General features: G+C 57.3%; 1 protein-coding gene across 4 annotated transcripts; it reads left to right on the forward strand.

The window, feature by feature from the left end:
• The first annotated feature begins 6049 nt into the window (after positions 1 to 6049).
• On the forward strand, positions 6050 to 22251 carry FAM131C (family with sequence similarity 131 member C). 4 transcript variants are annotated; one of them, XM_066265168.1, is made up of 8 exons: positions 6050 to 6405; positions 16634 to 16749; positions 17378 to 17413; positions 17655 to 17745; positions 19864 to 20046; positions 20309 to 20419; positions 21345 to 21670; positions 21859 to 22251. In XM_066265168.1, exons 1-7 carry the CDS (start codon positions 6384 to 6386, stop codon positions 21629 to 21631), a joined length of 846 nt encoding a protein of 281 aa, XP_066121265.1. In that variant the 5' UTR covers positions 6050 to 6383; the 3' UTR covers positions 21632 to 21670; positions 21859 to 22251. The 4 variants fall into 4 exon arrangements, with proteins under 4 accessions (XP_066121265.1, XP_066121266.1, XP_066121264.1 ...); XM_066265169.1 differs by having other exon boundaries at positions 21345 to 21657; XM_066265167.1 differs by having other exon boundaries at positions 21345 to 22251.
• Positions 22252 to 22599: the final 348 nt, after the last annotated feature.

Here is a 22599-nt window from a genome sequence, read left to right on the forward strand (position 1 = left end):
AGGCCAGGTGAGGTCAGGGGATGGGAGAATGAGAACAGTGGCCCAAACTGCAGAGTTCAGCAGACCCTTACCCCTGCCTGGCATAAACACTACCCAGGGGCCCCTCCGACCCAAGACTTTGACCTTCAGATGGGCCAGCACGCCGTCGGGGTGGCAGGAGTGGGGGGTGAGAAGAAATGGTGACAGTCTAACTCTAAATCTCTGTTCCGGTCTTCTGTTATGTCCCGCCTGGCCTTCTTTGTCGGTTCATTTATTTATTCCAGTGACTTGTTAATATCTGTGTTCTCTCTGACTGACCTTAAGCCGGGTGTTGGCAAAATTTTTGCAAAGGGCCAGATAGTAAATATTTTCATCTTTCTTTTCTATTGAAATTATATAATTCGGTCATTAGAAGGCAAAGCAGCCAGAGACAATAGGTAAACAAATGAGCATGGATATGTTTCAATAAAATTTTATTTACAGTAACAAGCCAAGGGCTAGATGTGGCCCTTGGGCCATAGTTTACTGACACCTCTAACCTCCAAGGTAGTTGGGACTCACCTATTACTGTCAACTGCATCCCATTGTTCCGGTGGGCAGACAGACAACACGTTGCACTCATTCAATCAATGTTGGATGAATGAAGACAGGAATGAGAGAGGAAAACAGGGAAGACCCCTGTGGGTGGGCCTCAAGGGCATGTGTGATGTGGACTGATGGAGGGGAGTGCACAACCTGTGCAAACATCCAGAGGCTGGAGTAGAGGGGACGCTGCCTGTCCCGGGAGCTCCCAGGCTCAGAATCACCCCCAGAGGTCAAGATAGAGGGGATGCTGAGAGTCCAAGGGCTGCCCCCCTGTGGCCAGCATTTGGGCCCACCTCCTAGGGTTACTGGAAGAGTTCAGCAGGACAGGACCAGTACGGGCCTCGGCGCAGCAGCTGGCACACGGGAAGGTCTCAGCTGCCATGACAGTTATTGTTGCCCAGACACCTGAAACTGCCTCCCAAACCCCCACCAATGGCCCCAACTGGTTCAGCAGGGCTCTCCCCTAGTGTGGATGGGTCTGTGATGACCACAAATAAGCCTGGTCCTCGAGGAGCTAGGGGATGTCTGTCTAGTGCTGGGAACATCACAGCACCTGTTCACTCACCAGGTTGGAAGCTTCCCAGGGCAGGGGGCAGGGACTGGTCTCTCCCCAGTCTGCCCAGTGCCCAGAAGAGTGGCTGTGCCTCCTCCATCAGACTGGGGTCTTCCCCTCTGTCTCTCCCTACCCCATCTAGTCCAGCGGGTTGCCTGGCACCCCAATCCAGCTGGAAATACCCAAACTTGAGCCTGGAGCTGAGAGGGGGCACATTCTAAGTTCGGCCTGTGACCTTCTCAGGCTTCCCAGAAAGGTCCCAAGCTTTAGACCCCAGGACTCACAATCAGAGCTGGGCCTCCTGAGGTAGGACCTAGCACCTGAACCCACCAGGTGGAGCAGGGAGTCCCACTGGCTGTGGGGTTTCAGTCCCAGCTCTGCTCCTAACTGGCTTTGGTCCCTTCCCTGGGTCCCAGTCTCTACATCTGTACAGTGTGGGTAAGGACCGGGTGACTTTTGAGCTCAGAATGTTGCTAGCCTAGAGGGAGACTGTGCAAATCTGTATGGATGCAACACGCAGCTTAGTGAGGAGATGACACATTTATGCCAGAAAAAGGTGCCTTGTACCCAGGCCCACACAGCCTAGTCCAGAGCTCAGGGCTTGGTGACAGGAGCACGGGAAGGGTTTCAATGCCTCCCCCTTGGCTGGGCACCTTCGTTCAGGGCACGCATTGCCCAACCTTGAACCGTGTGGTTGAATTGGGTTTGAGCTGACAGCGTGATACTTTCTGGGTCAATTGGCCAAGGGAGGAAAAAAAAAAAAAAGAAAGCGGTGAAGAATGATACTGTCTCGGTCTGCCCCCTGGTGGCCAGATGACACATGACAGTCACAACTCGGGGAAAACATCTCAGGTGAGTCTTATCTGTGTCTCTGTGCTGTAGTCCTGGCAAGGGGGCCTCCTCCCAGCCTGCAGAGACCCAACACCCAGGAATACCAGCCTCTGAACCATGAGGAAGGGATTCTGTCATGAAGAGCCACCATGGACCAGACCTGGCCAGGCATTTTAAAGATGAATTCAATGCACCTGTTTATGCACCAGGCTGGAGCTTCCCTAGGGCAGGGGCGGGCCTTGCCCAGTGTCCTTAGTGTGCAGCACAGTGGTTTTGTCTCCTTCATCAGACTTGGGGCTTGCCCTGCCATCTCTCCCTTCCCCGATAGTCCAGCTGGTTGCCTGTGAGGGACTCTGACCTGTCACCCCATTCCAGCTCACACCTGCAGCCCGGAGCTAAGAGCGAGCACGTTCTAAGGTCAGCCTGTGGTCTTATTTCTCAGGCACCCCAGAAACGGCCCAGGCACTGGCCCTCGGGACCTCGAGACAGGCTGTGCCCCTGGAGAAACAGGTCACTGGACGGGGAGCCTCTTTCGGGCCTCGACCCCACCTTGAGAGTGACTGGAAGGAAGCTTGGTTTGCAGACAAGTTTCCACTGCTCAAGGATGGGGCTTCCACTGCTCTTTCAATAAAGACCGGAATCAAGTGGGAGGCCCTGGGAGCTGGCTCCATCTCCCACTCGCGCTCTGTGCTCCGGCCATCTTGGCTCTCTCTTCCTTCTGGGAATTAATCCCTTCCTCCTACCTCCAGACCATTGCTAATGCAGTTTCTTCTGCCAAGCCAAGTCCCACTCATCCGTCAGCTGTGGACCCTGTCACTGTCACTTCCCCTGGACTCTCCCTGCACGCCCAAGTCCAGATCAAGTCCTTCTCTCCTACACTCTCCAGCGCTTCCCCAGTGCTTCTCCGGGCTGGGATTCTCCATTTACCTGGTTCATTACTGGGTCAATGCCTTCCTCCCCAGGACCTCATCCGTCTCATTCCTGCTGTAATCTCAGTATCACACAATGCCAGGCACACTGTGGTGGGTGCTCCGTAAGCATTTCCTGGCTGAATGAAAGATCGAATCCGCTAGTCCTGGGTATAACCCCTTTCTGGATGTGTGACTTTGAACAAGTCTCACTTTCTTGCATTCATTCAACAAATACTAATTGAGCACCTACTAGGCATTGAGTCAAACCCAGTTCTGCCTGGCTTCCAATCCTGTTCTTCCGCACTCCCAGCTCTGCCTTTCCTGAGAAAGCCGGTGCTGAGGGGATGCTAGAGGCTGGGAGGTGGGCAATCCCAGCCTGAAGTCTCATCCTCTCCCACTGGTCCCCCAGATGTAACATATGCCAGTCCCCTAGTGTCCCCCCACGTCCCTGCCTCCATACCTTTTTGTATGAAGAGCCCTCCACCATCTCTGCCTGCCATATTCCACTCAACCTTCAAAATGCCATTGCGGGGTCACCATGATTTGGAAGCCATCCCCCATGGCCCTTGCCAGAAGCAACTCTCCTCTCGCTGCACTTGGCTGGCATGGGGATGCTCTGTCCACCATGACCTGGGTTATTTATGCACATGGCTTCCCGACGCACTGTCCTCCCTTCCTCCCAGGACCGCCTGGGCAGGGGCTGAGTCTGATTCATCACTGGAACGGCTCCGTTGATTAATCTTTCTCCGATCAGACTCTGCAGCATCTGCTTTCCACGCTCCAGCACCCAGCTCGACTGGCACTTGGAGCTAGTGAGCGCCTGCCATTGAGGAGGAGAGTGGGGGCAGGCCACAGGACTGTGGGCTCTGGCTGGGTCCTCCAGGTCATGACAGGAGACTGGAATTCAGAGTGTGAAGGTCACAGTCTGGGCACTCTCTCCTCTGGTCCCTTCAGCCACCAGAGGTCCTCTTTCCTTTCCCCTAAGGAGTGTGGGGCAAGGAATACACTGTGGGAGGGTAGTAGAAGTTCATAGGGCAGATGGGCTGTGGGCTGAGCTGAGAGAGGACAGCCTGCCCCGGGGAAGGACAACCACACATCTTGGAGCTGTCTGGGAATCTGGGAATCGTCTGCTTCAGCAGAATTCCAAGGACTGGGAAGGTGAATATGGGCATCCAGGGGGAACTGCCCACCCCTGCATGGCCCAGTCTCAGGGCTGGGCTGACAGGCAAGTGACCTGGGTTTTAGTCTCCATTCTGCGATCAATTTGCTGTGTGACCTTGAGCAAGCCCCTGACCCTCTCTGAGCTCCAGTCTGTACACTCAGAGGATTGAGTCAGTGTAGAATTGACCACCAGCATGGATGCCCGAGGCTGGGATAGCTGGACCCCTCACCCCAGCTCAGGGATATCTCTGAGCTGGTGAGCAAGCGACTGGGTGCAGCCTCTGCCCAGCCTCATCCACCTGTCCCTGTCTTAGGCTGAAGGAGCACAGTTGGCTTCCCAGTGTCCCCTCTCCCCTCTGTGACCTGCCCCATCCCTGCTGCCCCCAGAGAAGCCAGGTGCCAGCTGGGAGCACGGGCAGCTGTGACTGAGCACCCTGCGTCATGGTGAGTCAGAGTGCCCCATCCCAGCCAGGTCCAGTCACTCCACTATGGGAAGAAGGGAAAGGACACCTCTGCCTCCCCAGCCCTGGGCTACGCAGCTCGGGCCCCCAGAGCCTGGCCACAGGCAGACCCATCCTGCCCTATCCACACCAGGCAGGCACACAGCTGGCCCCGCAAGGCACTGGGCACCCATGGTGATGAGGACAGACTGTCCCTTCAGAGCTATCCTTCCCAAGGCCAGACTTGGGGGACAGGGCTGGTCTGATGGGGGCAAAGCATGGGGGTCCCTGAGCACCCAACTGAAAACAGCAGTGACTCCAGGCACATCTGTCTTGTCCACACAGACACATAGTAGGTGCTTCATACACATCCACTGAATGGAGCTTCCCATGGGTTAGGGAAGCTTAGTGAGGTAATAAAACATCATACCTCGTTCCCTGTCACTATTATTTATTTCTAGCCCTAAGTTAAATACCTAATATGTATCAGTCATTTTGCATATATTATCTCATTAATCCTTACAGCAATCTCATGAGGTGAGATTTTTGCCCCCAGTTCATAGATAAAAACAGTGAGACTCAGGGAGGTGAAGCAACTTGCTCAAGGTCACACAGCTTGTGTGAGCTGAGGCCAGGGCCACTCTCCACCAGGACTTTACTCCAGCAAGGGCACCACGCCTGGGGAAAAAAAGAGAAAGATCCACACACATGCCCCTCTCTTAGCCCACCCCCATGCCCTGGCATTGACATCGGTTCAGATCCTGCCCTGTGGAGGCCTTCCGTTCCAACCCACAGGCCTGCAGCAACCCTCATTCATCCTTCAAAACCCTGCAGGGCAGGTGAGGAAGCCGGGTCCACCTCCTGGTGCACAGGTGGGTTTAAGGACGCAGCAGAATAAAGGAGGCAAAAGAGAGAGCTTCTGCCACTGAAGAGCTGTGTGCATGGGGAGGTTTGCTGAGGAGCTTGTGTGTGTGTGTGTGTGTGTGACTATAAATGTGAGAGTGCATGACTGCTGGTGTGTGGGTGTGTGCTAGTGTGTGTTTACGAGTATGTGGGTGTGCAAGAGTTCGCATGTGTGAGAGTGTACACGTGGGGGGGAGCGCATCCGCGTAGGGTGCCCCTACGGGAGTGTAAGTGATTAGAGTGGGCCTCTGGAACTCACCAGACAGGGACAGGGCTGGGAAAATCCTCGCGCCTGGATTCACGTTGTCCTAGCTAAGCCCAGGGAGGAGGCGCTGTCCCCTTTAGACGCTGCGGGCGACCCCGCGAAGCGATGCCTCTGGAACACTACCCCCACTCTGCGTGCCTCCATCCAAAGGGACCTCGGGCAAGGCACTGACTTCTGTGAGCCTGTTTCTTCCCCTGCAAACTGGGCATATAATGGAATTGCTACTGCTCTCAGCCAGGGGTCCGGTCGTGGTTGTTAAATTAACGTTGTGCACTTTGTGTCCTAAGTGCCGGAAACTTCCCCTCTCCTCCCCCACCGCCCCCTTCCCTGACCTTCAGCCCCTGTCGCCAGAAGGACCACCCCCACCTGGTACTCCTCTAATTCTCCCCACACCCCGCCCCGCCCCCAGCCCGCTGCCGCAACAGGTGCGCGGGGCGGCGACGCAGGGGGCTGGCGAGGGCGGGCACCCTCGTGCGGCTCCGCGCTCCGGGCTCCAGGCGAGCGGTCTCCGGGCGCCCCCCCCCCCCATCCGCGGTGCTGGCAGGAGCTGGCGCGGGAGGCGGCGGCGGTGGCGGCGGCGGCGGGTACAACCCGGCAGAAAGGCGGCCGAGCCGAGAGGAACCCCGGCCCCTTCCCCGCCCGCCCGCTCCAGCTGCGCCCGCGCCCGCGCCCGCTTGAGCCCCAGGCCGCGGAGACATGAGCGCCCGGCGTCCCGACGCACCCAAGGCACAACAGCCTTGCCCCGCGGCCCGGTGATGGGCTCCTGCGTGTCGAGAGGTAAAGGGGTCGCGGGCTGGTGGGGGTGGGTGGCCCGGGTCCCCACGCCGAGGACGCGCGCATCCTCTCGGGCCGCTCCAAGGAAACTGGGAAGTGGGGGGGGGGGCGACCCGCCCTTCCTGACCAGCCGATCCCCATCCCACCCCGGTCAGCCCTAGGAGACACGGTGCCGCCGGGGACAGGGCGTGGGAGGACGGGGTACATACAGCGCGGAGAGAGAGCGCAGGGAGGTCACCGCAGCCCAGCCCTGCTTGGAACCACACACACCCTGGCAGGTTGCCTAAAGCAGGGTCACTTCCTCCCCAGCGGCCACACACCCCCTGCCGTATGTCCTGAAGGGGCAGGAGGCTTCTGGTTGCTCCTGGCTATTCTGGAGGGACTTGGAGTGGGGGTGGAGGACCAGGAGAACACTCTCTCTAGCCCACACGCCCCTAAGACACAGGCCGTCCTAGCTCAACACCCCCCCCCATTTGTCCCCTTATCCCATGCCCCTGTCTCAGAGTCCCTGAACCCCATTGGCAGCAAGGGTTTAATGGAGGTGAACAGGTTATAAAGAAGGTTCCTTACCCTTCTCTACCCTCATTCTAATTCCTCATCCCTACCCCCATCCTTGGTCAGCAGATGGAAAGGGCCAGAGACAGCTCATGTTCCCACTAACCCCTGGGCCTTTCTCTCTGTCTCTGAGCTTTAAAATCCACCCTGAGCCCGAGCCCAGGCCGAGCCCCACCACTCTCGCCAAGGTGGTGCATCAGGAGCTGGTGTGAGCGTCCCTGGAGGGTGGTGGGTTGGTCTTTGGAACCCTCCCCGCCACCAGCTTTCCAACAGGCTGTTGAGCAGCACTTGGCAAGAGGTTGGCTGGGCCCTCCTCCCACCACGGGTCTTCGCCCCACAGTGGGAGTGGAGGTGACTGGCCGAACCCACTGACCCCTACCATAGGGCCTTGGGGGACTGCCACCCCACTCATCACCCCCAGTGGCTTTTTCAGGAACAGAAGGATAAATAGGCCTTAGGGAGGGACTGGGCAGGCCCTGGAGGGGAGGGGGCCTTGCCCTTATCCTGCAGGATGTTGAGGAAGGCACACAACACCTCTCCCTTCATCCCTTCAGCCTCTAAGGGGCTTTGCTCGCTAGTCATTGTGAGACAATCAGGTAAGTGGCTGAGAATGTTCCAGGACAGTGTTAGGGCTGGGATCATGGGTGGGGGGATTGGACCATGTGAGGTCCATTCACAGATTCATTCATTAAGTGATACTAGCATGACACCTACTGTGTGCTGGGCACCCAGCGTCGATGAGCACAGCACCTGCGCCCGTGAGGCGGATGGCCCAGCCAGAGTGGGAAAGTAGTTTGGAGAGTGAAGAGTGTTTAGGGTTCTTTAGGAGTGACAGATTCTGGGAGTCTCTCCAGAGACCCCAACTCTGGGCAGTCTCTGGGTATTGGGGGACCTGAGATCTGGTGTTTCCTTGGTGACTGTCCTCCCTCCCCCACCACTTAGCTGTCCATGCAAGGGGCTGGAGAACTTGCCTTTGAGCTGCACATCAGCTGAGCGCAGTTCAGAGGCCAAGGAGGAGGGGACACCTGTCAAGGTCACTCACGGCAGTGTCATAACTGCGGCCCAGGCCCTCCGACAGTGTGTGGGGACCATCAGCCATCATCCCAGAAGCTGAGGGCGGCTGAACCACTGAGTGGAGGCCACGAGCCCCTCTAACTGTCACTAATAAATGGAGTGCTTACAGTTTACCAGGTACTGGTTGGAACCTTTTTAGGCACAACAGTCTACTTAGTGGTACATACTCTCACTGTCCCCATTTTACAAGTGGGGACACTGAGCAGAGGGGAGTTGAGTGACTTGCCCAGGGACTGCATATAAGAAATAGCAGAGATTGAGACAGGATTTGAACCCAGACAGGCCGACTCCAGAGTCTGGACCCTTAGTCTCTGGGCCACACTGCCAGCCCTCGGTCCCGGTGCGGGCACCTGTCCTGCCCGTCTCCAGCTGCGGGCTTCCGTGGGCTTCTGAGCCCCGGGAGCCTGGTCTCCACACCTGCACCGGTTGCTAATAACAACTCCCTACTCCAGGCGCTCCCCTGTGCCAGGTGTGTGCACCCTGAAGCCAGGCCAGGGATCGCAGCCTCGTGCTAAGGCCGAAGGAGCCGAGCCCCAGACCCCAGGAACAGGCCACACCTGGGACAGCCGCCCTCTCTCGGCCCCAGGCAGCAGTTAGCTTCTCTGAGCTGGGTCTGAGAGGCCAAGAGTGCAGACTCTGGGGCCGGCCAGCCTAGGCTGACGTCCCTGCTCCACCGGCACGAGCTCTGTGACCTCAGCCGGTTACTTAACCTTGTATGTGTGGCTCAGTGTGCTCATCTCTAAAATGGGACTAATACCAGTATTGATGTCCTGAGGTTGCTGGGAGGGGATTAAAGGACTTAATTCATGTGATGCACTCAGACCCATACCTGGCACATAGTAAGCATTCATAAGTATTAGCTATTACTTTCATTTTTATTACTACCCTCCTGCACAGACAGCTAACAGGGACCCTCTTGGCCGGAAAAGAGGAAGCATAGAGGCTGCAGGCCCCAACGTTTCCATGGGCAAAGTCGCAGGTGGCAGCCACTGAGACCATGGGCACGTGATTGGGACCAGGTTAAAGCAACAAATGCTGTCTCCAGGAGCTATTTTGTGTTCATTATTGTTAGGCTATTGCATGTTGGGCGCTTATCCTGAGCCAGGCTGAGCCTTCACCCTCCTGACGTGGGGCTCAGAGACAGAAAGAGTCTTATTGAGGTCACACAGCCAGGCCACAGGGAGGCAGGACTGGACTCCAGGTCTGCGTGACCCCCCCCCCAAAGCCTGAGCACAGAACCCCTGCCTTTTGCTTTCTCACGTCCTCAACACGGAAGGAGGCATGCACTGAGCACGTGGCCGATGCCTAAAAAAAGCAACCCTCCAGAATAACTCAAGTAGTTCGTCTTCGATTTGGGCTTTGCTCCTCTGCTGGTGGCAGTCCATATGGAGCAGAGGGGAGTTAATATCCACGCCCCCTGCTCTCCAGCTTCAGGGTCTCAGGGCCCACCCATGCCCCTGGCACTAGAACCCCTCTGAGTGCCCCAGCCTTTCCTCCAGACCAACCCGTCAGTCTGCTGCCCACCCCCCACCCTGGGATCTCCGTGAGGGCTGACAGCAGAGAGCAGAAATTGGAGACTGAGGACTTCTTCTGGAAGGTCAGACATCTGATTTTATCTTGGAGAAGGCACAAGCCCTAAGGGACCTGACCACAGCCACCCACAGGACTCAGGGCCCACTGACCATGACCCCCAGCCCCGGCCCCCAAGTCCTGTCTCTCCTGGGCCCTAGCATAGTCTTACACTAAGCACGGTGGGGAGACCGAGGAAGAGGTAGATGGGCCTTGTGATTTCAGGGCTCACAGACACAACCTTGCCCTTGAAGCCGTCTAAAGGGGGAGACAGGACACACACATACACACATGGAAAAATGGCCCGAGGACCCCTCAGAAGATCAGTATTGGTTAGTGGTTGGAGCACACACTTTGGAGTTTCAGACTTGCCTAGGTGTGAACCCCATCTCTGCCTCTTACTGACTGTTGACCTTACAGAAGTGATTTAACCTCTCTGAGTCTTAGTTTCCCCATCTATAAAATGGGCTCAACAGTGCCTACTTTGCAGGGTTGTTGTGAGATTAAACAAGAGCTAGTGGAAGAAATGGCCTAGGACAGTACTTGACACATAGTAGGTGTTTAATAAACAGGCAGCAAATCACTGCAGACTAGGCTTTGCCCATTAGGGCTGCTGGTAAGGGAGTAGCTTAATACAGCTGAGGCCAATCTAGGCAGACTGCCTGAGGGAGGTGAGGCTAAAGCAGGGTGCTCAAAGAGCTTGGACCACAGGAGGGTGGAAGAAGTAGAAAGGAACTGGGGTGTCTGGAAGGTCCTGGAGAAGAGCGCATTGTGTCTGTATCCTTGGTTGGCCATGGAAAAGGACCCCCTTAGGCAGCTTTGAGCTGCACCAACTCACTGATAAAGCTACCTACCACTGTGGTCCTGGTGACCTGTGAATAAATGTCCTGGGGAGTCAGGGGGGGCACTCTCTCTCCTCGAGGCTCGGCCTCTGCCATGAAAGTGACTTACTACGCAGAGACAAGGGCTCCCCCTGGCTGGCCTCCCTCTGCAGATCCCTCAAGGTAAGCTTCAGCCCTGGACTGGACCAGAGGAGTGGGGAGCGAGATCTGTTCCTTCTTCCAGAAAGGATCTGAGGTGTGGGAGGGGAGAGGGACAAAGCAGATGTCATATGTGGAGTGCGTGCTGTGGCAGGTGTCCCATCCTCAGAGTAGCCCTTTCCTGAGAAGCGTAGTATTCCCATTTCACAGATGAGAACTCTGAGGCTCACAGCGGCTGTGTCACAAACCCACGGCCCTGGAGCTGGCAGTGAAGAGCTGGGGGGTAAGCCCAAAGCGGGAACTGTGAAAGACATGCCTTGCCCACTGTGTTCCCTTCAGCGCCAAGGCCAGAGGCTGGCACTGGCCAGCCAGGCAGTACACACCTGGGGAGGGGCGGCTGGTGGGACTGCGTCATGCATTCAGCCACAGGGGACCTGGGAGGCCAGCTGCTGCCCAGGGAGGGGTTTAGCACATAGGCTGCTGCTCGGTCACTGTGTGTTTTCAGAAGGAGGTTTACCGTCTCTGGGCTGTTGGGAAAAAGCAGGGTTCACCATTGGCCCTCCTGCCCTCCCTCTGGGAAGAGATGGCAACCACAGTGATTAATGGGCTGGGACACGGAGTGCCAAAGAACAGCTAAAGGGCCTAGATGACTCGGAAGCAGGTGTGAGGAATCTGAGTGGTTATGCTGCAGACAGACGCGCCAAAGAAACAAGCAGAGAAAACCGGTGTGGGAGCTCTGCAGCAGGAGGGGTTTAGGTTAGACATTGGGAAGAACCGTCTGGGTGGTTGGACTCTCAAAGCAGATGAGGAGCTGGCATGGGGAGGCAGGAAGCATCCTTAGTAAGCAGAAGAGACGCTTGTCTACTGAAAGAGACATCTGCATGACACCCCTCTCCTTGAAGGATCAAAATGGTCCCCTCCAGGTTGCCATGGCAACCGGAGGTCTGTCACTTCTGTGGCCAGAGGAGGTTGGGGACATAGCAGGCCTGAGTAGGGGCCTCCTACCTTGAGGTCAGGGAGTAAGGTGTGGCCTGAGGAAGGAAGGAGGCGCCCCCACCGTCCCCTTCAGAGAAAGGTGCTCATAGGAGCTGTGGCTGGGGGTCCCTTGGGCAGGGCGGTCCCCCCCTGCCCCCACCCCACCGGAAATGCGGTGTTTTTCCAGTTGCCAGTGGTGAGGTGGTGACGTGGCCTCGGTCCCAGCTGGGCGAAGAGCAGCCTGTGATTTCACCCTGGGCTGCTTCATTACCTGATGTCTCCATGGCAACCAGCCTATGACCTCATGGGGCCAAAGTCCTCAGGGGGGAGGAGGCAGCTCTGGCAGAGGGGCACCTGCCCCTCAGCTGAGGTGGGGGACAGGAGTCCTTCAAGTCCGCTGCCACCTCCTTGACGAATGACCTTGTTCAAGTCACGTCTCGTCCAGGCCTTTGATGCCCCCTGCCAGCTTCCTCTGTGCTCCGCTTCCCTTGCTCCCCGGGTTTGTGGCTGCAGAGTTCTACGGCATCGGGCGATGGCCAGGGGCCCTGGAGATATTCCAGCACCTTCTGAGGTTCCCAGGGGTAGCTTGTAGCCAGGGCCACCTTGACCTGCTCCCTGGCGGCCCCGGCTTGTGCTTGCAGGAACCTTAAGTGTGGTGCTTCTCCAACTTTTCTGACTGGAACCCATCGGAACACATGTATTTTGCATCGTGCCCAGGCACACACCCATAGAAAGTTCCTACCATGTTGGGCCCCCTCAGCCGCAGCCCTCCTGTGGTGCAGACATCCAGCAGGGAGTGGGTGAGATGCGGGCCCCTCCTTTGCAGGCATTCAAGTTTCTACGAGTGTCTGGGAGCATCCTGGTTTCATCAGGTAGCCGGTCAGAAGGGTGGTGGCGGGGTAGCAGAGCCTGCTTCAGCCCCCTTGAAGAGGGCATCTCCCCCCACACACACACCCTGACGGTGGCTTTCTTCAAAACATGGGACCCTCATGCCTCTTTGTTATCAGCTTGGGATCCTTGTAGATAATTCCTGAAGAACAATCTCCCTCAACCACCCATTTTACAGATGAGATAAATGGAGGCTCAGAGAGGCAAAGTCACTTGCTTAAGGTCCCACCAGCAGTAAAGAGCAGAACTGGGATTTGAAGCAGATAATGTAGCACCAGAGCCTGACCCAGCTATCTCTGGAGGAGACCCTGGATCGAGAATCTGGGTATGGCTGATATATGAAAGAATGGAGACAGCAGGACAGAGGACCCAGAGCCAGGAAAGGGTACCTCTGGTCCTGCAAGGGGTGACCTCATCCTGAGCCCGCAGGGGACTCTGCAATCAAAGTTATGTTCTAAATGTTCTGACTCCAAACAAGGGAGCTGGGGTCCCTGTACCTCCAGCCATTGGCTAAGCCACTCAGGCTGGGGCAACATAAATTCTCAGGTAGTTTCTGTTCCAGTCGCCTGAGGCCAGCCCACCTAGAAAAAGCCATAGGGCTGCCTCTCAGAAGCTATAGCACATGGGAGGGGGCTGCAGAGGCGCAAACCCAGGAGAGAGAGCCAAAGGGATCTGGGGATTGGGCGGAGCACCTACACTACCCTCTAGGCCAGCAGTAGTCAACCTGGTCCCTACTGCCCACTAGTGGGCGTTCCAACTTTCATGGTGGGCGGTAGTGGAGCAACCAAAGTATAAATAAAAAGATAGATTTAACTATAGTAAGTTGTGTTATAAAGATTTATTCTGCCAAACTTAGGAAAATCTGACATAAAGTACTTGGTAATTATTATGATATGCTTTAACTCGCTGAAACTCTGCTTTATAAATTTTATAAAGTAAAGTTACTTCCCTACTTTATAAATCACCATTACTGTGGAACCGGTGGGCGGTTAGAAAATTTTACTACTAACAGAGATACAGAAGTGGGTGGTAGGTAGAAAAAGGTTGACTACCCCTGCTCTAGGCCCATTTAACACATCCACAAGTCTGAGTCTCCGTTCAGCCGCTCCCCACAGCACTGCCTCTAGGGCTGCCTGATGCCTCCTACCTCCAGCCCTCAGACCCACCCTGGCCTCAGCTTCTCCAGGAAACCCTGCCTGCTCTGTGCCATCCCAGCCTTGGCTCAGACACCCCTGCCCCTCGAGACCCCACAGCTTTGTGCAAGCTGTGCTCCTGCCTAGAACACCTTTCCCCCCACCCCCACCTGGTCAGCTCTCCTGTGCAGCCCTGAGCCCAGCAGAACTCATGGAAACTTGTTTTGTGCTTTGGAAGAGAGTGAGCCTCGGTGTCAAACCAACAGGGCTCAGGTCCTCGTCGCCAGTTACTGACTGTGTGCCTTGTGCTGGTGGCTTATCCCCTCAGTGCCTCAGTTTCCTCCTCTGTAAAGTTGAACGACATATTCTTTCCTCGCGGGGTCAATGTGAGGACTGGGGGCCATCACACCAGAAAGCAGGGCGTAGAAAGCAGAGCCCTCAGCTAGAATTCCTCTGGGTCAGCCTTGTGTTTGAATGAGTGGCTTTGGGGCTGGTGTCCTCCCTGAGACCGGCACTCCCTGAGAGGGCGTGCACAGTGCAGACATGCAGCAGATGGATGCTGAGTGGGTGAAGGAATGGAGACCCCCCCCACACATCTTCATGTCTCTGGGCTCCCCTTGGTACTGGACCTCAGTTCTGAGGAGGCCTCTCCTGGCCTCGCCCAGTCATGCATGACCTCATTTTTTTCTTCATAGTTACTGTCACCATCTGATGGCTCTAATTCATTTGTGAGTGAGTGGTTAATTGTCTCCCTCACTAGAATGTTGGCTCCATGAGGGCAGAAACCATCTCCGTCTTGTTTGCTGGTGTGTCCCCAGTGCCCAGACATTGCCTAGGCATGTAGTACCAGCTCAGCTAATACTTTTGAATGCCTCTAAGAGTAAATACGTGCACCAACGCTGTCATCCTGTGAGGGTGGAGTAGCCCTCGGTTCAGCCCAAGAATCCAGTCCAGCAACCCTACTTGTTCAGTTCTCTCTCTCTTTATTCTGTCAGCAACTTTGATGAGCCTACCCTACCGGATGGAGGGGAGGTGCTCCGCTGACACATATCCCCGCCCCCCACAAATAAATACTTTTCCCAAACAGCTTGTGCTAAATGCTGAACTAAAGGTAGAAATCCTTTCACAAATGTTGAAACAGCACCTGCTGGGTGCCAGGCAGAACTCTCAGCTCTGGGGACAGCTCGCTGAGCAGGGCTGCCTGGTCCCTGTTCTCATGTGCTCCCCCCCTTCACTGTGGGGAGAGGGACTGGACTCTTACTAAAATACCAGAGACAGACGGCTGACAGGGAGGGACTGGCGGCCACCGCGGGGCCAGGGAGGTCCACCGTTGAATCCGGTAGTCAGGGAAGGCCTCTCTGAGGAGGGGACCTTGAGCTGAGGCCTGAAGGATGAGTTTCAGAAAGGTCTGGGGAAAGAGTCGCTGGATGAGTGAGCAGGGGGCAGGGCAAGGCTGAGGGCCGGAAGGGGAGTGGGCGTGTAGCCCTGAGGCTGTGGTGAGGGGCTCTCCTAATGCAGTGGATGGGAGTCTGGGGCAGTTTTAAGCAAGTAAGTCTGACCCAGAGTGTCGCGTTCCTGTGCTGCTGCGTGGAGAGTAGACCCCGTGGGGCCAGGAGAGGAAGCAGGAGGCCTGGAGAGAGGGGAGTGGCTCCTGTAAGGGGAGCAGTGCTGGGTACAGAGGGATAGATCTCCACTAGGTTGGGAAGGGCCAGAGCACTTGCCAGTTGATTAGCTGGGTTTGGGGGGAGGAGGGAGAACTGCACTGCGGGAATTGTAGTAGTTGGTACAGCTGGGTGGACCCTTGCAGCATTTTCTAAAATCGTGGAAGTGGAGGAAGATGGACCCAGTCTGCAGCTTCTGTTTTGCCCAACTGTGCTGGCGATGCCCTTTAGGCAGCCAGATGGGGAGATGGAAGTTCAGTCAGGAGCTCAAGCGAGTGGGGGCAGGAAGTGAAAATGTGGGCTCGGGGCACACGGTGAGATCTCCTGGGAGACAGGCCAGAAGGGCCCAGGCTGGAGGTGGGGCCCAGGGTCCCAGCAGGGAAAGGGGACAGCCAGCAAGGTGGAGGGGAGACAAGAGAAGGGTGTGGCTCAAGAGGGAGAGATGGGGCTCGACCAGAGCGCGCCCGAGAGGCCGCTGAAGAGGAGGGCAGAGAAGTCACCACAGAATTCGGCCACATAGAGGCTCTGGCCACTTGCAAAGGGCTGTCTCATGAAAGCCTGCGAGGAGGGGGACACGGAGGGGAGGAAGTAGAGGTCGAATACAACTCTCTCCAAGAGGGATGGGCGCGATGCTGGAGGGAAGCAGGTTTGGAAGAAGGTCTCTAAAGGATGGAAGAGGCCTGGGCTGCTGGGGGGAGGGGAGATGCTGATCCGGGGGCAGGGATTCTCGTTGAGGCAGGGAGAGGGGCGGGAGTGTGGGTAGGAGTCCCTGGGCAGAAGAGACATTACAGCAGCTGCCACACAAGGGACCGGTTTGGTGGAGGGAAATATGATGACACAGGAGAGACAGCAGAGCCCCTGGGTAGAGGACCAAGACAGGAACGGGGAGAAGCAAGCCGGGAGGGCTGGGAGGCGGGTGCCAGTGTTGGAGGTTTGAGAAGGAAAGATGGGCGAGGTGGAGGGACCCCTGGGCAGTGTCCGGTCAGAGGCTAGAGCTGGCCCCGATCTGGTGGAGGGTTAGGGCAGAGAGTTAAAGTCAAGGCTGTCTTTGGAGAAGAGCTCACAGGACATGCCGAGGAGTCCTAGCTGGGCCGAGAGAGAAGTGGGGACAGGAGATGGTGGAGAGGAATAGGAGGTCTCGGGGGAGGGGGAGGGCGGCACAAAAAATGCCAGTGTGGGTGTTACAATTAGTGAAAATGGAGTAACAAGGGAGATGGGCAAGTAATTCCCACTGAGGACCCAGGCCAGACCCCTCACCTGCTCTGGCTTGGAGTCTGTTTTCTGCTGACAGTGGGTGATTGTCAAATAATGCCCACCTCCCAGGGCTGGCCTGAGCACGCTTCCTAAGCAGGAGAACACTGGATTCTTCTAAGGTTTCTCCTGTCCTTATTTCCAGATCTGTTCACCAGTGTCCATAAGGACTGCCCCCTGCCCCCAGGCCCAGAGCCCCTGAGCCCAGAGTGGCCCTCCGGCCACCCACCCACCGTGGTTCCAGACTGTGTCACTGGCAAGGTAAATGGGTCCCCCTTCACCCCCACTGTCATCCCTGCCTGCATGCCGGTTCCTAGGCTGTTCCCTGCAGGTTCCCACAGGGAGCAGACACCGTCCACCCACTCTCCTCCCCTCCGGGCAAACTCGGTTACTTCTAGTGGGACCAGGGCCCCTGAGGTTGGCATTCAGCTGGATGAAGGTCTGAATCGGGCTGGGCATTCAGGGACTGGACCAGGTTGGTTTAGAAAGGAGAACCACACCCAGAAGGGCTTTCCACCTCAATGAACTCAACCCTGCCAACAGCAAGTTTTGTCCTGAGATGTTATGTCACTAGTCTGAGGATACCCAGGCAGAAGTGGCAGATCAACATTCAAACCCAGGTCTGATCTACGCCCCGCCCACGCCGCCTCTCCTGGCAGAGTCACTGTCCCCCCACCACAACCATGCGCGCGCGCGCACACACACACACACACACACACTTCTTTCTTTGCATGTCAGGGGACACCAGGGCACAACCCGTGAGTAGGCAGACCCCAGCCTCAGGGATCACATGATGGTGACCCACATCTCTAGCTAGGGCTCCAAGACTCCTGGCATTGGCTGGCAGTGTGCCAGGCCCTGTCCTGTCCTCTTTCTCCCTTTATTTTAGGACAAACAGATGGATTTCTGTTGGGATCCTTGGCAGGTCAGTGAACTTGCCCATCCCCCGATCTAGCCTTTGGGCAGCATGGGCATACTGTCCTGCCAGCCCTGGGGGCAGAGGGCCTGGCAAAACGGTGGGGGGGGGATGGCCCTGTGGGAGCCGGCAGGATCGCCCTGGCCCTGCCCACTGCCCAGCGGCCCTGAGGAGCATGGATAATGAGGACGGCAGGTGGGGTAGGGGGAGGGGATGACTTCCACCTGCTCACCCCTCCCTCCTCCTACAGAGATGCTTCCAGACCAACAGCTACCTGTCGGATTCCAGATCCTGCTCCAGCCACTACAACGTAGCGGCCCTGGCCACCTCGTCCCTCGTGGGTAGGCGTCAGCTGCCCTGTCATGCCCTGGAGTCTGCACAGCCCACCCCAGACACCAGCTGTGGTGGGCGGTTGGCGGGGGAACAAAGCTGAACTGCTGTGTCCCTGATTCACCATTTTCTAAACGCCAGGCTCCAAGAGCTGGGTTCTGTAGGGGGTAGTGACCTAGGTTTCCTGCAGCCATGGGGTAGATGTTGGGGCCTTCAGAAGCTCTGAGGGGACAGCCCAATTTTTCAGACGTCTCCTGGTGTGGCCTCCCCACCTCCTTCCAGGGGATGAGATCTGCCTGTCCCGCCCCCTTGGCCCCTTCCCTAGAAGCCGAGTCTGGGACTGGAGTTGCTGTGCATGTGAGCAATGAACTGAGGGGTTTTCTCAAGGCAACCTGTGGGTGTGAGGGCAGCTGGACAGGGCACAAGGGGGAGCTTGGTAAAGTCTGGTGGCAGAAGCGTCTTCTTCCTGAGCTCAATCCTCGGGAGCTCAGGAGCATGAGTTGTAGGGCAGAATTTACCGGCACTTAGGCGAGTCAGCTGACTCTATATTATTCCATGGTCGTTGACTGTCCCTGGGGAGAACCCAGCCCTCTCGGGCATCCCTGGGTGAGGCAGCTGCTGTAGCTAAGGCCAAGTCTCTGGAGAAGGGCACAGGTGTGAGCACTGGGGGGTGGGGCACGGGCCGGGAAAGGTAGCTCCACAGGCCATCCCAGCAGCTACCCTGTCTCCCTCCTGCGGCCTTCTGGGCTCTTCTCAGCAGGCCCTTTGCTCTCAACTTGGCTAAGTGTTCCCTGGGCTAGCATTCCACTCAATCCCCGCTCCCTCTCGGCTCCCCGGCTCCCTGGCTCCCTGAGGGCCCTCACTGCCCTCCCTCCCCACATCTGCCCGGGTTGCTCCCTCCACCTGAAACCCCTTCCATCCCCCTCACCTGCCCCTCGGGGGGCCACTTGAACTACTTCCTCCAAAAACCTCCTCTGGTTGCCAACACTGCCCAACTTGGGGAAGGGGTCCCCCCTTCACCCTCACCTACATCTTTCCCGTCTTCCACCTGCTGCTTCTCTAGTTTCCTCTTTGGCTGCCCTGTCTCTCTCAACTACTGCTGTCCCTCACATCATGGCTCTGGAGCCCCGGTGACTCCCAGGTCTGTTGTCAGCCTTGGCTAGAGGAGATACCCACTCATTCTTGACAACTCTCTCTGCCAGCGTCCACAGCCAACTGATCTCCTAAGAACCCCTCCAGGCTCTCCTCCCGTCTGCCCATCCCTAGTCCTGTCCCCCTTTGGTGGCCCCTGAATGTCTCTCTTCACTGTCCCCCTGTCTCCACTTTTGGCCCTAAGCCCCTAATTGGGATGCTCTTCCTAAACCGCAGGTCTAACCCATCACTCTCCTGCTCATCCCCCTGTGGGGCTCCCCATGGCTATCAGGAGAGCAGCCGTGCCCTCAGCACTCTCAGCCCCAGCCAGGCCCCCGGGAGGCGCCCGGCCTCTTGCGCCACCCCAGTTCTGATAATCCTGGAACCACACCATGCCTTCATCAGCTCATCTCTGAAACAGCCCCCAGTCTTGCCTTGATCACCCAACCCAGTTCACCTTCAAAGCCCTAACTCCAGCCTACCTCTTCCAGGAAGCCTTCCCTGCCTGCTACACCCTATACAGATCTCCTCCGGCAGAACTGGCACTGCCTGAGGCACAGGGATGCTTTTTAAGAACTTGTTAATTTAATGGAAAAGGGAAGGGCTGGGCAGGGCTGGGAGGGAGTTGAGTGAATCCTGGAGCAGTATTTTGGGGGCAGAAGGGTCTGGCCTTGGTCAGAAAGAGAATGAGGAGTGTGGCGGGACTGAGAAAGAAGCACCGAGTGGGACAGGAACTTTGATGGGAAGCAGGACACTGGGAGGAGGTGGGGCAGGGGGTGGGCCCAGGTGTTGGCCGGGCATGAGGACTGGACAGGTACAGGGTATTGGTGGGTATGAGGCTTTGCAGATGCAGAGCTTTGGTTGGGTACAGGCATTGAATGGATGTGGGGTGCAGGCCACTGGGTGGGCCTGGGCTGTTGAGGGGCCGGGGGTATTGGTGGGGCTCTGAGCTGGGCCTTGTGTCAGGATAGTCACTTGACTGCTCTCAATGTCCCCAGGGGTGGTACAGAGCATCAAGGACCATATTACGAAGCCCACGGCCATGGCGCGTGGCCGCGTGGCCCACCTCATCGAGTGGAAGGGCTGGAGTGCCCAGCCATCAGGCTGGGAGCTGTCCCCAGCTGAGGATGAGCATTATTGCTGCCTCCCCGATGAGCTGCGCGAGGCCCGCTTTGCTGCAGGTCAGTGGGGGGGGGGGGGGGGTGGAGCTCAGGGCGGGCACTGCTCAGGGCTCTGGTCCTTAGGGCACATAGCGGCACCACAGGGGCATTGCACTATGTCTTAGCAGGGGAAAACAATGGCATGGGGTAGCCAGAGCATTAGGTGGGCACTCTGCTGTGCCCAGATGGGCAGCCTGGTAACGCCAGGCCATTGGAGCACTGTAGCCCACCCCCCTACCCTCTGCTGTGCCCTCTCTGAGCTGGGTCCCCCTCTCTCCCACAGGGGTCGCTGAGCAGTTTGCCATCACAGAGGCCACACTGAGCGCCTGGTCCTCCCTGGATGATGAGGAGCTACACTCCAAGGACAGCCCCCAGGACATCGTCCAGCTTCAGGGTACTGCCTGAGGGTACACCAGGGCTGGTGGGCATAGCCGAGCTGGCGCTGGATGCCACCCTGTCACCAAATGCACTGTGACCTCTGACAGGCCTCTCCTTCTCTCAGCCTCAGTTTCTTCATCTGGAAAATGGAGCTGATGATCCTTGTCCTGGTCCTTGCCCCAGGAGTACCATGAACATCATAATAATAGATAATATGAATTACGAGGTTTATGTGTGCCTGACCAGTGGTGGCACAGTGGCTAGAGTATTGACCTGGGACACTGAGGTCACCAGCTTGAGCACAGGCTCATTAGCTTGAGCTCGAGGTCACCGGCTTGAGTGTGGGATCGTAGACATGACCCCATGGTCTCTGGCTTGAGCCCAAGGTCGCTGGCTTGAAGCCCAAGGTCACTGGCTTGGCTGGAGCCCCCTGGTCAAGGCACATATGAGAAGCAATCAATGAACAACTAAAGTACCACAACTATGAGTCGATGCTTCTCATCTCTTTCCCTTCTCTCTCTCAAAAAATTTAAAAAAGGGATGGTTTACTGTCCTAGAACCCAGGGTTACTACTGAGGACTTCAGTGAGCCGGGATCCTGGGGGAAGACTACGTACCTATTATCTCATTTAATCCTCCCTCTGATGTGAGGGGCGGGGAGGCTCGGGAAGAACGCTGGCTGTCGCAATTCTGAGAGCGCAGTACTCAATATAGAGTCTGCTCGTAACTGCTCCACACACTGCTGTCACCACTCCTATGAGGCTGAGGGAGAAATGGGGGCTCAGAGAGGTTCAGTGACTTGTCTAAGGTCACACAGCTCAGCAGTGACAAAGTGGGATTTGGAAGGGGGTCTCTGCCCCTTGTCCACACTCACATACCAGGAGAGGGGAGGAGTGGGGGCCTGGACTCCAGCCCTTACCCCACCCCCCTTTGGTTTTCCAGACCTGGACAGCATCTACCTTCAGGACAGTCTCCTGAGCGGCCCCTCGCCAGATGACAGTCTTCTGGCCTTCTCCTCCCCTGGCCTCTCCCCTGATGGCTGGCCGTCACCTGAGGAGCCCCCCATCATGGCTGCTGACCCCCAGCCCCCCAGTCTGGAACAGCAGCACCGGAGGAGGCTGCCTGGGGGCCCAGGGCCCGAGGGTGGGGCCTGCCTGCAGGGCTCCCTCCCCTCAGTGGACAGCGGCTCCCTCTCAGAGGAGGAGGAGGACGAGGTGTTCTATAACTGAAGGCTGCTCGCCCGTGACCTTGCCTGGTGGGCATTTCAGGTGTATGTCATATGTCAGGTCAGGCTGGGCCTGTCTTGACACCTCATGGTAGGCACGGGGTGGGCAGGCAGGGACGGAGGCCAGCACTCCTTGTGGACCGCCCTGTGCCTCTGCGAACCTGCCCCCAGCAGTGGGAGCCGTGATCCCTCTTCTTCCTTCCTGGCTCACGTGGGCATCTTCCCCCGCAGGGTTCCTGCCATTCCCAAGCTCAAGGACTCAGCAGACACCAGGGTGGGCCGCCCAGAGGAGCCAGCAACCAGGCCCCGGGCAGACGACCTTGAAAGGGCCTCAGAGACCCAGTTGGAATGGGGCCTGGGGACCCTGCCTTGACCCCAGAGCTCAGCCCCTCCCCCTCTCCCTCTGTGCTTTCGCTCCCCCCACCTGTCAGAGACGGGGTAGCCTCTTTTGGTAGCTAGGCATCTGCTCCCAAGCTGTCATCACGAGGACACCTGTCCCCATGGTCCGTCTGTTCCTCACTCTCTGGACCCCGGTGCCCTGCTTCCCCCCTTTGCACCCTCCTTCCTCTCTCTGAAAGTTCTCTGAAGACATTAAAGTGGTGCGTTCACCCTGCATGAACTTGACCTGTCTCTGCTGGCGAAACTATGTCCTTGGGGCTTCTGGGCTGTGAGGGTCTACTCTAGGGGGACTTAGGGGAGGGCCCCTACCCCTCAACACACATACAGCTGGTCAGTGTGCTGCCTCCCAGCTGGGAGGGTCCTCCTAGAACATGCCTGAGGTCCTGCAGACTTCCTGAGGAGCCACACTGGGGGACCCTGCTAGATCAGCCCTGGTTCAGCCAAGGAGGTGGCTGGGTCTGGGGCGAAGGTAACTGGGCCACAAGGTCCTGCTTATACATGCAGGTGAACACTGTGAGCCCCCCAGTCTCCCCATACCTCCCTGCCAGGAAGGGGGGCCGAGGAGGAGTGGGA

The sequence above is a fragment of the Saccopteryx bilineata genome, chromosome 3 (assembly GCF_036850765.1).
Source record: "Saccopteryx bilineata isolate mSacBil1 chromosome 3, mSacBil1_pri_phased_curated, whole genome shotgun sequence".
Classification (NCBI taxonomy): domain Eukaryota; kingdom Metazoa; phylum Chordata; class Mammalia; order Chiroptera; family Emballonuridae; genus Saccopteryx; species Saccopteryx bilineata.